Source organism: Trichomonas vaginalis, chromosome II (assembly GCF_026262505.1).
Source record: "Trichomonas vaginalis G3 chromosome II, whole genome shotgun sequence".
In the NCBI taxonomy this organism is placed as follows: domain Eukaryota; phylum Parabasalia; order Trichomonadida; family Trichomonadidae; genus Trichomonas; species Trichomonas vaginalis.
The window spans coordinates 17,293,031-17,308,480 of NC_067204.1; the positions used below are offsets into that span (position 1 = coordinate 17,293,031).

At 32.9% G+C, this 15,450-nt stretch overlaps 11 protein-coding genes across 11 annotated transcripts, besides 1 other annotated feature; 9 read left to right on the forward strand and 2 right to left on the reverse strand.

The window, feature by feature from the left end:
• Positions 1-9: 9 nt before the first annotated feature.
• Positions 10-158: a mobile genetic element.
• A 205-nt stretch (positions 159-363) lies between these two features.
• On the forward strand, positions 364-2,380 carry TVAGG3_0560670 (uncharacterized protein; the record flags this gene model as incomplete). The annotated part of the gene is made up of 1 exon (XM_001579980.1): positions 391-2,373. One exon carries the CDS (start codon positions 391-393, stop codon positions 2,371-2,373), a length of 1,983 nt encoding a protein of 660 aa, XP_001580030.1.
• Positions 2,381-2,799: 419 nt separating this feature from the next.
• On the reverse strand, positions 2,800-3,559 carry TVAGG3_0560680 (protein of unknown function (DUF1963); the record flags this gene model as incomplete). Its single annotated transcript, XM_001579979.1, has 1 exon — positions 2,823-3,551. The coding sequence occupies one exon, from the start codon at positions 3,549-3,551 to the stop codon at positions 2,823-2,825; it is 729 nt and encodes a 242-aa protein (XP_001580029.1).
• Positions 3,560-4,686: 1,127 nt separating this feature from the next.
• Positions 4,687-5,670, forward strand: TVAGG3_0560690 (leucine-rich repeats (6 copies)-containing protein; the record flags this gene model as incomplete). Its single annotated transcript, XM_001579978.1, has 1 exon — positions 4,687-5,670. The coding sequence occupies one exon, from the start codon at positions 4,687-4,689 to the stop codon at positions 5,668-5,670; it is 984 nt and encodes a 327-aa protein (XP_001580028.1).
• Positions 5,671-6,042: 372 nt separating this feature from the next.
• On the forward strand, positions 6,043-6,912 carry TVAGG3_0560700 (cytidylate kinase protein; the record flags this gene model as incomplete). The annotated part of the gene is made up of 1 exon (XM_001579977.2): positions 6,078-6,872. The coding sequence occupies one exon, from the start codon at positions 6,078-6,080 to the stop codon at positions 6,870-6,872; it is 795 nt and encodes a 264-aa protein (XP_001580027.1).
• Positions 6,913-7,140: 228 nt separating this feature from the next.
• On the forward strand, positions 7,141-8,105 carry TVAGG3_0560710 (cysteine S-palmitoyltransferase protein; the record flags this gene model as incomplete). Its single annotated transcript, XM_001579976.1, has 1 exon — positions 7,673-8,059. One exon carries the CDS (start codon positions 7,673-7,675, stop codon positions 8,057-8,059), a length of 387 nt encoding a protein of 128 aa, XP_001580026.1.
• A 280-nt stretch (positions 8,106-8,385) lies between these two features.
• Positions 8,386-9,003, forward strand: TVAGG3_0560720 (uncharacterized protein; the record flags this gene model as incomplete). The annotated part of the gene is made up of 1 exon (XM_001579975.1): positions 8,386-9,003. One exon carries the CDS (start codon positions 8,386-8,388, stop codon positions 9,001-9,003), a length of 618 nt encoding a protein of 205 aa, XP_001580025.1.
• Positions 9,004-9,240: 237 nt separating this feature from the next.
• Positions 9,241-10,362, forward strand: TVAGG3_0560730 (actin 3 family; the record flags this gene model as incomplete). The annotated part of the gene is made up of 1 exon (XM_001579974.1): positions 9,241-10,362. The coding sequence occupies one exon, from the start codon at positions 9,241-9,243 to the stop codon at positions 10,360-10,362; it is 1,122 nt and encodes a 373-aa protein (XP_001580024.1).
• Positions 10,363-10,986: 624 nt separating this feature from the next.
• Positions 10,987-11,524, forward strand: TVAGG3_0560750 (uncharacterized protein; the record flags this gene model as incomplete). The annotated part of the gene is made up of 1 exon (XM_001579973.2): positions 10,989-11,354. One exon carries the CDS (start codon positions 10,989-10,991, stop codon positions 11,352-11,354), a length of 366 nt encoding a protein of 121 aa, XP_001580023.1.
• Positions 11,525-11,555: 31 nt separating this feature from the next.
• Positions 11,556-13,295, forward strand: TVAGG3_0560740 (cytosolic carboxypeptidase family; the record flags this gene model as incomplete). The annotated part of the gene is made up of 1 exon (XM_001579972.1): positions 11,556-13,295. The coding sequence occupies one exon, from the start codon at positions 11,556-11,558 to the stop codon at positions 13,293-13,295; it is 1,740 nt and encodes a 579-aa protein (XP_001580022.1).
• A 159-nt stretch (positions 13,296-13,454) lies between these two features.
• TVAGG3_0560760 (uncharacterized protein) lies at positions 13,455-14,043 on the forward strand (the record flags this gene model as incomplete). Its single annotated transcript, XM_001579971.1, has 1 exon — positions 13,632-13,814. The coding sequence occupies one exon, from the start codon at positions 13,632-13,634 to the stop codon at positions 13,812-13,814; it is 183 nt and encodes a 60-aa protein (XP_001580021.1).
• Positions 14,044-14,654: 611 nt separating this feature from the next.
• TVAGG3_0560770 (uncharacterized protein) lies at positions 14,655-15,326 on the reverse strand (the record flags this gene model as incomplete). The annotated part of the gene is made up of 1 exon (XM_001579970.1): positions 14,655-15,326. One exon carries the CDS (start codon positions 15,324-15,326, stop codon positions 14,655-14,657), a length of 672 nt encoding a protein of 223 aa, XP_001580020.1.
• Positions 15,327-15,450: the final 124 nt, after the last annotated feature.

Here is a 15,450-nt window from a genome sequence, read left to right on the forward strand (position 1 = left end):
CAGCGTAGATCTTGAAGAAGCCCTACACTGAGAGGTTTTCAGAAGCTCAGGAGCTCCCTTTCGTAGTGATTGGGAGCTCTAGAGCTCCTCAGAAGAAGATTGGCTTCTGTACATTACATATTATAAAAAAGTGCAATGTGGCAAATTTGTATGTTCCCTAAGATTTCTTTCCAATATTTCTTTATCTTTTCGTTTATTTTAAAATGCACAACCTAAGTTGAATGAAATAACAGCAAATCATAAAATATGGTGGGAAATTAAAAACTTTTGATTGAAATTGTGAATATTTCGCGCATATAACTTATAAAGAATATTAATAATTATTGGCAATTTAACAAATCAATGGAAAATTTAAAGTGTTGGATTTTTTATTCAAATCATTTTTTATAAATGACGAGCTCAGAAGACGAGCAAAAATGCATTTATGAAATTCTAGAAAAAGGAAGTGCTTCTGGTAGTTCTGGTCAGTGTAAAAATATCCAAGCTTTCTTGGGAAACGTTTTAACAAATAATACTCAAATTGATTCAGATAATTATAGAATCGACCCTGGACCCCTTAAGATTGAATTAAAAATAAGGAAAGAATTAACTCAGTTCGAAAAAACCTATCAATATTATGAAGAACAGAATCTTTGTAGTCAAGGAATTTTCGCTGATGGAAATTCGATCCATCCTCAATTGCCGAATAGAGAACAAATGGAAGATGAAGATGATCAAGGCCAAGAAGAAGAAGAAGGTGATGTTGATCAAAACCAGGAAGATGATGATCAAATCCAAGAAGAAGAAGATGATGAAGACCAAGATCAAGCAGAAAAAATTTTGTTCAGCGAAATTTATAATGTGCTCGATAAATCAAATATCGATTGGACTGCTACAATAAACTATCTTACACCATTGCACTATGCCATTTTATGCTATGCCTTATACGACTCAAACGATTTCCGTGACTTTTACGCTAGAAAAGTTCTAGAATTAATAACTCCAGGTTGTACGGAGTATTCTACCAAAGCCAAGCACTTCATTGTTCGCTGCTTGAATAATTTCAATTTAAATGAAAATGCATCTGATGGAATCCCGTTCCTCATTAACTTTGCATCACAAATGGATACAATTATTCCAGGTGTATTTCAACAAATCTACGGAAATGACAAAATCACTGGTTTCAGATCTATCCTTCAGCAGTTCCTTGTGAGACCAGAGCTCAGAATGCAAGCACCAATCATCTATCAATATCTTTTACATTCTGGCAACTTCGATAAAGTTGATTTGTTCAAGCCAGTTCTTGAATATTCCCAAAGTCGTGGTCAAGAAGAAGAAGAAGAACCATCAGAAGAAGTTGAAAAATACCTCAATGGATTACAATTCTTACCAATCAAAGACGGATTCCAAAAGGAATTTCACGATAGCATGGATAATGGAAAGACTATGGATTTCAATGAGCCATTGCAACGCACTTTAATGTCTCATAACTTCTTTATTTCAAAGATTGAGAAATACTTATCACAAAGACCAGATGAGATTTCCGCAACTACAGAAGACGCTTCGAGTTTCAAGATCGATGTTGACACATTGGATCGCTATTTATTATTCGCTCTCAGCCCTCATAGCGACTTAAATGGTCAATTACATGATATCGCAGAAGCAGAAAAGCAATTTATTTCCTACATTTCATCAATGAAATTCTACTACATCAACTGTAACGATAAGAATCAATGGAGCAGCTTTTGCGATGGCTTCTGTCCAAATGTTCCAACAATGTCAGTCAGTACTGCTTTCCACAAGAAGATCGAGCATCATGAATTATTGTCTAAGGATAAGTTGATTCACATCAGACAATACATCCTTGAAACAGGAATGGCAACAGCTATGCAGAGTTCTCTTGAGTACGTAATGATGAAACTCATGGCAGGTGATATTGATACAGAGGAATCAATGTACGAAGCATTTTACCAGATCCAAACTCCTGAAGGAGATCCTACATCCCTTGAAGAGAAGGAGTGTATCAATGCTTTGTCAAAAATGCTTGACATAAAGGTTGGAAATCTTTATGATTTCTACTACGAAGTTCAGCATTGCGACAAAAACATCTTCCAGATCAGGAGATATAACTGCAATGTCATGAAGTTTGAGGCACGCACAAGCTCATTGGGAATCACAAACTTTTCCAATGAATTCATGAAAATCAATCATGATTACAACCAGGCTTACAGGATTGTCAGAAAATGCGTGGAAATCATCGAAAAAGATGGTTCAAACGTAAATATTGACCCTGATATCGCCGAGAAATACTTCAAAGAATGCAACGGTGATTCAAAGCTCATTCTCTACAGAGCTAAAGAAGCATTCAGCTACTTCATTTGGTACACGTTATAATTCAAGTAAAATCAATTTTAATTTTTAACAATTTATTTTATTTTTTAATGGATAAAATAATAATAAATCTGAGTAATCATTGTTTTTCCCATGGATTACCATGTGATTTTGATGCTTCTATTCTCGGCATCCAAAAAAAAATTAAAAATGAAGCATTTCTATGCATGAAATCCATATACAAACACAAATATAATTACCATTTGCCCATGCTGTATCAAAATGATCTTTATATACTATATAACTTAGAAATATTAACTTATTTTAAGTTTCTTTCCTTTATAAAATATCATTATACCACAACACTTCTTGCAATTTGTCATTCCAAATAGATAAAACATAGAAATAGCTAATATATCGGAGAAAAATTACAATTTTTATATGAATTTTAACTTAATTTATTGTTAATAATATGAGAAAAAGCTTCATAAATATGTTTAGTAACATAGTTTTCAACCACACTGCCATTCGAGATCGAATTGTGTTGGATCAGAGTCATTGACCCAAATTTGTGCTGTACCGGCATCTCCAAACATGTAAGAGAAATAAGAATCATCCTGGAGGTTGAGAAGTAAAGTCCAACCCTCGCCAGGAGAAGCTTCACCCTGAACGAAGTATGGGAAGCCTCCAAAGTAACAATTTGTGTCTCTCTTACTCCTGATTTCGTGCATAAGCTCTTCAACAACTAATCCATCAACTTCTTCCATTGATTCTAAGAAATCATTTCCGGAATCGTTGTATGTATCAATAACTTCATATGATTTGAAGATTGCTGATTCAATGTGAGCATCTTCCTTAGCATCTGCAAGTTCGAGTTTTGAAATATCATCTTTATGATAGATTCTTACTGGCATTGGGCCATTTTCTGGTGAATCTTCTGTATTGATGAAAAGGAGGATTAATGCGTCCTGAAGTTCTTGTGGAAGTAAGCGCTGGACATTCTCTGGAAGCTCTGGAACATAAAGTTGAACTGCAAGTTCGAGCTGAACACCATCTTCGGTCTTAACAGATGGATCTTCGCCTGGGAGATGTGGAACTTTGCCTCCATATTTGCTTAATGCAGCCTTTGTAGCTTCAGCTTTTTCGCATCTGATAAAGATTCCTTTCTTTGTGAAACCTTTCTTGCCAAACCATTCAATAGCTCCAAGCTGCTCTTGATTTAAACCTTCAAGATGACTCATTAGAAAAAAATAGTAAAAAGTCACTTTTCAAATCACTTAACTTCTCTTTGATTGGATGGTTGATCAGCCGCACTACCTATATATAAAGTCCTTATTAACAGTAAAGATTCGATATTCACCAATACTACCTAATTATCCACTAATTTGAGTCAGAATGTCTAAATTGAGAAAACCTCAATGCTCCATATACTGAAAATATAAACTATTCAAATGCATTGTTTTTTTCTTAAAAAAAATGCTGTATTTCTCTTTATTTGCATTTGCGTACTCAAGAATTTGTGAGGGTGGAGATACACTAACTATTGAGGAAGGTGTTATTGAAATTAATGAATCGTAATACCAATCTTGTAGTAATTATCAAGATATTTCATTCCCAACCACTCTCCGAATCATAGGCAGAGGAGCGTTTTCCAACTGTACAAGTCTTACTACTCTTTCATTTCCAATTAACTTAGAACGTCTTGAAGAATTTAGTTTTCAAAATTGTACACAGCTTACAATTGTCAACTTCAATAGCAACAATACATACATTGGTCCAGCATCATTCTTTGGATGTTCATCCCTAACGAATATTACACTACCAAAATCAATTGAATTCCTCAAAGAAAATACTTTTGCTTACTGCTCAGAACTCAACAATATTAGCAATACAGAAAATATCAAAGTTGTTGAAGACTATGTTTTCTACAATTGCTCAAAATTAACGATATTTAATTTCAAAAATATTGTTGAAATAGGTTCGAATTCGTTTTATAGCTGCAATATAGATTCAATAGAATTTGGTGATGATTTGGAATCAATTGGTGAATTTGCTTTTCATGGTTGTCTCAATTTACAATTTGTAAATTTTGGCCGTTCCAATCCCAATCTTTCTATTGGCATTTTTTCGGGGTGTGTTTCTCTAAATTCGTTGATTTTACCATCTTCATTACAAGTAATTCCTGAACGATTTGTTTTAAACAATAAAGCATTGGATCATTTGTACTTACCTTATTCAATAACAGAAATATCCGACTATGCTTTTGCTGGATGCACTTCTTTACAGGATATAGATTTTCCGAGCAAATTGACAAAAATTGGAAAATATGCTTTTCATTATTGCCAGCGATTTAATATACTTGACTTTAATCATACTATGTTAAAAGAAATAAATATTAAAGCATTTGGTTCATGCTCTTCTATAAGCAAGATTATTTTCCCATACATGCTAGAATACATTGGAGCTTCTGCGTTTGACTCTTGTGCCTATTTAACTCAGATAACATTTTCTAATTCATTAAAAGCCATTAATGAATCTGCTTTTGATGGCTGTAAAAATTTAATAAAAATTGATTTACCAGATTCATTAGAAATTATAGGAGAAATGGCATTTAAAAGTTGCAGTTCTCTTCAAGAATTGAATTTACCAGAAAATCTTCGATTTATTGGGGTAAATGCATTTTATGGAACAAATTTAAGAAAAATCACAATTTGCATGAAATCTGAAGTTAAAATTGGCGAAAAAGTGTTTGGTCCTCTTAATCAATTGGAAGAATTAGTCTTTTATTCAAATAATTATGAGATCCTAAAGTTTATACAAAGTTCCCCTATTCATAAAATTACATTTGACTCCATATTAATATCTAATATTCCAGTACTCAATTCTTCACAGTATTTAGAAAATCTTATCATTAAAGATCATGGAATTCCAGTTTCCTTTATCAATCATTTTGTTGTTAGTCATAATATATCTATTTATGTTTATGGAAACATTCGTTCTATTGAATCTGATTCATTTGTTGATGCAGGAATCAAAGAATTTGTTTATTGTGGCAATGACACTGTTTCTGGTGATTTCCTCACTCGCGCTTTATCATGTAATTCTGTCCAGTGTTCTAAAAATTACAAGAAAAATACATTTGGAGGAAAGCGCATTACTTACAACACAGATATTTGCAAAGATTATAGTCCTAATACCGGAATGAGTAAAACCACTAAAATTATATTGAGTGTCATTATCCCAATTGGTGCTATTTCAATAATTGTCGGAATAATTTGGGCTCTTAAATTACGCAAAGAACACAATGCCATTAACTCTAAACTATTAATACAAAGGCTCGTTGTTGAAGATTTTGGATAATTCAAAGTAAGATATTATAGATATTATAGAAATAAATAGATATGCTTTATTACTTTTCTTTCGATTTTGTTTGGCATCATAAATATTCTATCTTTTAACAGTGTTGTATCAAATTTTTCTAAATAACTTCTCTGTTGCAATATATTAAGCCAATTAGCTATATCACTTAAATTACCTAAGGGTCTATGAAAGGATTAATTCAAACGTTAAAAATATTGAGGCGAAAGAAAAGATTCAAGATTCGATCTAGAAAAACTCGAGATATTAGGTATATAATTTATGAATCTTGTCCTAGTAGCATCATTATGTTTATTAAGTAAATAAAAATATATCTAGTTTGTTACTCATTGAGAACTTCATCGGGAAGTAAAAAAAAAAGATCGTTTTTTTAGATTTTAGAAAAGTAAATGAGGCATATTGAAATTGTACGTAAAAAAGAGGCTGTTGTTGAGAGAGGACCGAAAGTACCACAAAAGCAGAAGGTAATTGTATTACGCCGTGTTCGTCCTGGCGAAGAATATACAAAGAAAGAAGAAATTCCTGTTTCGATTGGAATTCCTGAATATTATAAAGAACTACAAACTGCTCAGGCTGAGCAACAGAAGAAACAAGAAGAATTTCACGATAAAACCATCATTTTCATAATTGGAGGTCCTGGATCTGGTAAAGGAACGCAATCAGAGAAAATTATTCAAGACTTCAATGCAGGATACATGAGTGCGGGTGAATTACTTCGAAAGGAAGCTGCTTCAGATACTGAACTTGGACATTCTATTGCAGAACAAATGAAAGAAGGAAAAATTCTTCCACAAGAACTTGTTATTGGTTTATTAAAGAAAGAAATACTTGAACAAGGAAAAGACGTTTATCTAATTGATGGATTCCCTCGCGCCATGGATCAACTTAATTCATTCGAAGAAACAATTACACCATGCTCTGCTGTGATATATCTTGATGTTCCAGATGAAATACTCACAGAAAGACTTCTTAAGCGTGCAGAAACTTCAGGAAGAGAAGATGACAATGAAGAAACAATAAAGCTTCGTTTAGAGGCATTTCATACAGTTTCTGCCCCAGTTTTAGACTATTATAAAGAAAAAGGAAAAGCTATTGTCATTGATGGAAATAGAGCTCCTGAAGAGGTATATGAAGAGATTAAGGAGAAGCTTAATGCAGTATTAAACAAAGAAACTCCTCAATAATTCTACAAATCAAAATTAAATGTTAACATTTCATTGTAAAGTAATAATAACACTAATTAATTTTTTGATATCATCAATCAACCATATGATTTGTATCAGATTCTTGATTTAATAAGAAATATAATTTTAATTTAAAAAATGCTTGCGAAAGCATAGTGAATGTTGGAAAATAATGCACTATTTAGCTACAATAGATATGAAAGATTGTCAAATTTTGGCATATAATGCTTCTTTCGATGTTTTAGCGATGATTACACTATATAAGGGGATTACACCAAAAATTTAAGGTGTAAATGAATTATGTTGCGATTGGCTTCATTTCTTTCCAAACCATTTTAGAAATCTTTATATTTTTCTTCCATATCCTGTATCATCTATATGAAGAATGGGGACCAGTCACATACCTTTCATATTTTTGGATTTATCAATTTTTCCAAGTTTTCGTTACATATACAGCTTCAGCATTCTACGATCCTGGATATTTATCACGTTCATGGATCTCTCAAGTTCAAAATGATCCCGAATACAAAGAAGAATTAGCAGAAACTGGAGAAAAGAATTTTTGTGAACAATGTATACTACCTAGACCACTTCGATGTCACCATTGCTCTGACTGTAAGAAATGCGTATTACTTTTCGATCATCACTGCTTTTTTATTGATAATTGCGTTGGGAAGAGGAATTTTAAAGTTTTCTTTCAATTTTTGTGGGGATTCGTATTTCATTCAGGGGTGACACTGTTTATAATCTTCTACAACATTGCTACTCATGAACCAGATGCATTCCAATTAATTACTTTGATGGTCGGCCTTTTATACTTTGCTGTTTTTAGTAGTTTTGTACTTCTTCAACTTTTTCCTCAAATTGGATTCCTTTATCATAATTCAACGTGGGTTGAAGATTCAATGCGCTCGCAACAAAAGGAATTCTACCAAAAAGCAAAAGTTAACCAGTATTACGCATATGATCATGGCCTAATTCAAAATCTAAAAGAAAGATTAGGTCAAAATCCAATTCAATGGTTTTTGCCAACGCCAAATACAGATAATCCTTACAAAGCACGATACAATCCGTCGTATGTTCCGATCCACAAACTTCGTGTTTCTTTAGTTGATAGTTTCGACGAAAATTCTCCGTTATTAAAGAAATATGCAAGAAAACGTGAAAATGCCCGAGATATGGTTTAATTTATTTGTTTCTATACTTGTTTGTAATAAAATTTAAATTTTGTTTATTATTTTTGATGAAATCATTTTTGTAAAATTTTGAATAAGCAAAGCAAGTCTCTCATAGTGACTTAACCAAACGAATTCAATTTGATATCAAATTCATTGAAAACATTGAAATCTATATTTGAAACAAAATGCATATCTTTGAAATGTAGTGCCATTTAAATACAGACTTTTTTTGCAATTTCTATATTTTTACTTTCCATTTCTGACATCATAAATTTTTTTATGACAAATGTCAAAAATTCAACTTCGAAATTTTTTGACAATTTTTTTCATACACAATGGAGAACGAATCCCCTCCAGCACAAGAAAATTCTAATTGCCCATTGGAAAGATATTTGTTTGAAGAAAACCTCGATTACGTCAAGGATTTAAATCTTAAAAACAATGCAGCAAAAATTTCAGTCCATGTAAAATGTGTTTATCCAGATCCAGAAAATCCAGGTGAGTTAATTCCTAGATCAGGCTCTCTTTCACTATCAGCCGGAAAACCAATTGGACAAATCAGTAAAGATTTTCTTGCAACATATCCAGAAATCCCGAACAAAACATATTACGTCAGCTACGACCAGCTTCTTTTCCGTGAAGGTACTTTGGCCCAATGTGGTATTACTCATGGAAAGTCTGTTGAATTGATTGCACCTGGTAAAAACCATGCTGCCTATCATAATGAAGGACTTACTCTTATTGTCACGTCTTTACTTCCATTTATTTTTGGTCTTGCATCAGTCATATTCTCAATGACGTGCGGTGCTAACGTGGATACTTCATTCAAAGCTTTATTCCTTTTCTTAGGATTTCTATTTCTTATTCCAGCAGTTCTTGTTGGAGTTATTGGAATGATTCTTATACCCGAGTGCCCAATGCCATGTTATTTTAATGGCACAGAATGGTGTTGATTTTATCTCCTTTTTGTTTCATGTTTTAATTATTTAATGTCTTCTAAAGCTAATTCTCTATTAATATTTCACCTACATTTTAATTTTCATATTCAAAATCTACAAATATCATGATTTTGGTGATATTTATATGTGAAATTTGTGTGAGTATGGAAGGAAATTATATTCTTGTTAAACAAGCTTGCATTAGATTTTTTTCAAGATGAACGTTTTTTAATTATGATGTCACTTTTCATCATGCAAGGAGTTCCTATTGTTATTGATAATGGAACAGGCCTTACTAAAGCCGGTTTTGCTGGTGCAGAAGCTCCAAAATCCGTATTTCCAACTATTATTGGTTCACCTAAGTCAAATATGCAAATGGTTGGTGGTCAAAATAAAGATTTCTTTGTAGGATTTGAAGCTGTTCAAAAATCAGATTTACTTGTTCTTAGACAACCAATTGAGAATGGTACAATATCAAATTGGGATGATATTGAGAAAATTTGGCACCATACTTTTTACAATGAATTACTGGTTGCCCCTGAAGAGCACCCTGTTATCCTTGCAGAAAAACCAATGTCTCCACGTATGAATCGTGAAAAAAAGATTCAAATGATGTTTGAAACTTTCAATGTCTCTGGATTTTACTTAGGAATGCAAGCAGTTTTAGCTTTGTTTTCTATTGGATGCACTACAGGTGTTGTTTGGGATGCTGGAGAAGGCGTCAGCTTTACTGTTCCAATCTATGAAGCTTATGGACTTCCACATGCCATCATGCGCAGTACAATCTCTGGTGCTGACATTACAAAGCATTTACAGAAGACATTACTCGATCGTGGTGTCAATCCTGAGTCAATTAAATTAGAAGATTGCAAAGTTCTCAAAGAAAAGATCTGCTCTGTTATGTATGATTTCCAGGCTGAAGAACAGAAAGCTCAACAAGGAAAAATAGAGCAACAATCAGTAAATCTTCCAAATGGCGATCCACTTCTTTATACAAGCGAAGGATTCAGAACAGCTGAGATTCTTTTCCAGCCATCTCTTGCAGGTGTCCAAGCTGATGGTGTTCAGCTTCAAATCTACACTGCTTTGGAAAGATGCGATACAGATGTCCGCAAAGAAATGTATGGCAATATAGTTCTCGCTGGAGGAACATCTATGTTTAAAGGCCTCCCTGAGAGAGTTGAGAAGGAAGTTATTGCTATGGCCACACCTTCAATGACTGTTAAAGTTGTAGCAACACCTGAAAGAAGAAATGCAGTCTGGATAGGTGGTAGTGTTCTTGGATCATTAGAAGCATTCCCAGCTATGATGATTAATAGAGCAGAATACAAAGAAGAAGGAATTCAAATTGTTCACAGAAAATACTACAGCTAAGCTTTGTTTTTTGTTTATATTTATTTATATCTATATCTTAAAAAGTATGTTTAATTGTATTCACTGAAGTTTATTTCGAATATTTTTATTTTGATTTCTTATTTATCAATAAAATCAAAATATTTTTGCTTCAAATCACCGGAAATTGCATTAACAAAATTGAGACAAGTTGCTAGTGCTGTAATTTTATGGAAAATATTATGAATTTTGAGTTAACTTCCCCAGAAATCATGTAATATGTACCATCTTCTTAATAGAAACCTTTTATTATGTGAATTAAATGCCTATGATCATAAAAAAATTTCCAAAAAAATTCTGAAAAAACAAAAATGAAATTGAAAATTTTACTTTTTAGACATAAAAATACGAAAATCATAAATTTTTAGAAAATAAAATTGATTCGTTTTAGATATATTTTCATATTTCTCATAAGTTTTTTACACAATTTCTAGTTTTTGCAATGATTTCATCTACACGTTTTATTTCTTCATGTAATTCGAGGTAAAATGCAATGTATTATCAATTTTGCGCATTTTCAAGCAAGAGTATGATGCTTTTAATTTTTTTGAAGAAATTATTTCTTGTCACTTTTCATTGTATTTAGGGTTTATTTTCTGCTTATATAAATGCAAGCACCGATCGCAAGATCAGAAATAATAGACATGTCTACCCAAAAAATGCAAAATCAGAAAGAACATCATTTAAATTCGATTCGTTTAGCAGGATGGGATCTTAAAACCAGCCGAGCACACATTTTCCTGTCGAATTTCCTCGGCGCAAATTATGCTACTAGTGATGCTTTATGTTTGGCTCAATTAGCCTCTCATTATATAGGTTTAGAAATCGATCGAGCTGCGCAAAGAAGGAAAAACGTTCTGGTTAAGTGGTTTGATGAAAATATAGATCTAATTGAAACGTTTTGCAAGAAGTACGTTACACCTATATTTGAAGGTGATCAAACCGAAGATCAGCAACAGAATATTCTAACATAATGCATCCTTATACTAGCTCAAGATCACAAATACCAAAATACCAAGACAAAAAATCCTTGTTTTTTTCCCTTCCCTATTTATTTCTCCAAGTTTTAGAACGATTCTTTCAAAAATGATAACTATACCAAGCAGATATTACATCATTCCTCCTAGCTGCTGAAAATCTTGATTGCTTTTTTTCAGAAACTCAAAAAAGTGACAATGAGCTTAAACGAAGAAGAAGAAACAGGAGAAGCTCTTCATGAATGCCCAGAAAGGAGTTTTATTTGTATAGAACACCCAGGGCTTCCACCCAAAGAAAGATCGAGATTTGCAAATGTATCGAAACCAGATTATCCAAAAGATCTTTGGAAACAAGGCAAATTAATATATCATTTTACAAATAAAGAGAAATGTTTACCTGATCCTAAATCACCTGATGATAAAATTTTACGTTTTGATTCAAGATTTGAAAGTGGAAATCTTGCAAGAGTTTATTGCATCGATGATTACAAATATCACCTTATTCTAGAATACGATTCAGATGGTTCTGCACAATGGTTCTACTTTAGAATCACAAATGCTCAACCAAATGTTAAATATACTTTTTACGTTTCTGGATTTCACAAAGATTATTTAATATTTGCTGATGGCCATAAGTGCTTTATGTACAGTGAAAAAAGAGCTAAAGAACAGAACATTTCATGGACAAGATTTGGAGATTATTACAATTTCGCGGTAACCGCTCGAACTAAGACAAAAAAGAAACGTGCAACAGTTAGTTTTGAAGCAGAATTCCCTTACGCCGATGATACATATTATTTATGCCTGGCAATTCCTTATACTTATACAGATTTACGCAAACACATTGCCAATTGGTCTAATCTACATCCAGATATCTTTAAATCAGAAACATTATGCACGTCATACGGTGGACGTGAAGTTCCTGTCATAAATATTACAAATCCAAATTCAGACATTCCATTAGTTGGTAAATCCTGCATCTTCTTTACAGGCCGTATCCATCCTGGTGAAGCCAATGGCTCTCATGTCCTTCACGGCCTCATTGAGTACTTATTAAGTTCAGATCCGACTGCAAAGTACATTTTAGACCATTGCATTGTTACTATTGTCCCAATGATTGCTGTTGATGGCGTTATCGAAGGATCCACACGTGTAAACGTTTTCGGTGATGATCTTTCTCGAATGTGGGAAACTCCTGATCCAACAAGACATCCTGTGATTACAGCAACCAAATCGTTGATTGCAAAGACTGCAGGATTGCGTCCTGTCTCACTCTACATCGATTTCCACGGCCACATGGGCTTACACGGTGCTTTTTGCTATGGCTGTCCGAATTCAGAAGACGAAGGATTGAGAAATGCAGAGAAAATGTTCCCAAGACTTTTCGCATTGTTATCAAACGAAGCCAGCTGGGAGAACTGCACATTCTCATTCCCCAAAGCGAGAAAAGGAGCAGGAAGAATCGTTGTTAGAAAGGAAATCGGTGTTGTTCAATCATTTACTGTTGAAACATCATTTGGTGGCATCATTTCAGGTCCTGATGCGGGAATTTTGTATGATGAAGAGTTATGGCACAAAGTTGGCGAAAGATGCGGAACAGCGACATTCCATTTGCTGAATCCAACTGCTTCTCCATTAGTTGCTTATGTCAACAAAGAATTGCCTTTCTTCGTGTCAACATCGAATAGAAGAGCTGAAAGATTCAAGGAAGAACAGGAAGAAGACACTTCTAAGGAATCAGCTTCTATTGATAATGATGTTGATCAGAAAGACGATGAAAACTCTACTTTGTTGAAAGCACACGGAAGCGGAAAAATTTATCATTATGTTCAAAGAAATTCTTTCTTGAACTGCACTGCTGATAAGATTTCCACAACAAAGGATCATCCTTTGAAGCCTCCCAAGTGGAAACAAGCTCTTCTTGGAGCTCAAAAATGAAAATTTAATGTTTTAATTAAAAATATTTTAATAATTAATCATCTTTTTAACTCTAAAACACTTGTATCATAGAGGGAATACCATGGAGCCCTATGGATCTTGCTATTTTTCATTTCATGATTGAATTCCCATTTATTTATTGAAATTTTGCAAATTTAATGAGCATTTAATATTAAACATCACATTTAAGTTATAATGATATTGTTTTCATGAGTTGATATTTTTTGGATTCGTTTTTTTATTAGAAAAAAATAAATGGATACAAGAAGAGGAGAATTTAGAAGATGGTTAGATTATGATGGCGTCTTAGATGCTTTCACAAAACTGTTTGTAACTATGTTTGAAGAAGAAAAATGGCCTGATGATCCAATTGAATATGCTAAAAACTTTTTCAAAGCAACTCCACAAAGTGAAATAGATGCAGCAGTTGCTGAAAATGCTAGATTGAAAGAAGAACTCCAAAATCTTGAAAAACAAGTTGCCGAATTACAGCAAAAAGTGGAAGAAAATACAGAATAAATCAATGTTATGTACAAATTATACAATAATTCCATACTTACGCTGGATTTTCAAATTTTATTTATTTTATTGATAAATATATAACTGTTTAAATCCTATTGAAGTATATAATCTCATAACTGTTACCTAGCAGAATGAATCCATTCAGTAGATTAATGTAATTTATAACCTCAGATGGATATGTTTCTCTTGTAACAGGATATAATTATGAAATTCTTGTGCATTCCCACCAACATCCAGGATGTATGCATATATTTGGAAGGGTTTGGCCATGATATCAATATAATCTGACTGAAATTTTTTACTCACAAACTTTGATATCATTGTCTCAGATTTTCAGAAAAAATCTAGTCATCTAGGTGAGACAATGATTACGCAATGCAAAAAATAAAAATCTTTTTTGCTTCAAAATTATTTCCATCGAATTTTACAAAATTTTATTGCAATAATTTTATTTAATAATTATCAAATTTATAGTGATTGTATTTGTAATTTGATGATTATTTTTCAACACTAACTGGGAGTAGGTGCCAAAAGTGCTTACTCTTAAACAACCGTCGGATTTCCAGGTGAAATCGTGACACACTTTCGTCTTTCGTAGGCAGTGGTGGTTGTTACAAAAGGTAACTTCGAATGTAGCGTGAAATCTGCAAAAAAAATTCTGAAATTTGAATGGAGAACACAAAAATTGAATAGTTTACGTCAATAAAAAAGAGAAAAATGAAGCCAATGTGTCTCGAACCTAGGACTTAGAGCAGCAATCCCACTGTTTATCCCATTACACTACATACATCTCTCACCTCAGTGAATGAGATCAACTATATGATAACTTTTTCCCCATTATATTCTTGTGGAAAAGTGACAAATAGCAACTTTGACCCTCTCTCCACTAACTGGTTCAAGGAAATCTAAATCTTCAAAACAAAAAGTTATATCTTTGTCTGGAAAAGTGTTGAATAAATCGCGATCCATGACATTTTTATAATGAGGAGTTTCTTGAAAACCTTCTGGCGTTCTGCATTTATATTTTTCCCATAACTTTTTGACTTCAGAACGTAACCACTGGAGAAGACCATTATAACACATAAATATCTCTGTTCCTGCAATCAGAATCTTTTGTGAGTAATATTTTGGAAAATGTCTGTAAAACTTTAACCAGATGATATTTTTACTGCATGCTTGTGTAAAACTCTTGAGTTTGTCATAAGTACCATGACAACAGTGTATAAAATCTTTAGATAATTGTGTAAACTCTTCTTGGGTTATTCCAGTAACGTCTATAAAATGAAGCATTCCTTGATAAAAGTCCATAAATATTTTAAAGTATTGGTAGATATCTAAATTGGAAACATTAAATTTGATATCATTAAGATCTTTTTGAATTTCTTTTAATTTTCCGGCAGTATAATTGGCATCATCAGGATCAAACCCATCACTAAAAAGAATGGAGTGGTACAGCTGAATACTGATCTTAGCTTTTTTTGAAATAGGATAAGGAAAGCCGCACAGCATGAAAAAAATAAAAATTCTTTTTTCACTTCAAAATTTTTGGAATCGAATTTTGAAATGGATATCATTATGGTGGATGCTTTTGTTTTTGGCGAAATTACTTTGAAAGTTTTTTTCTGAAGTCAAG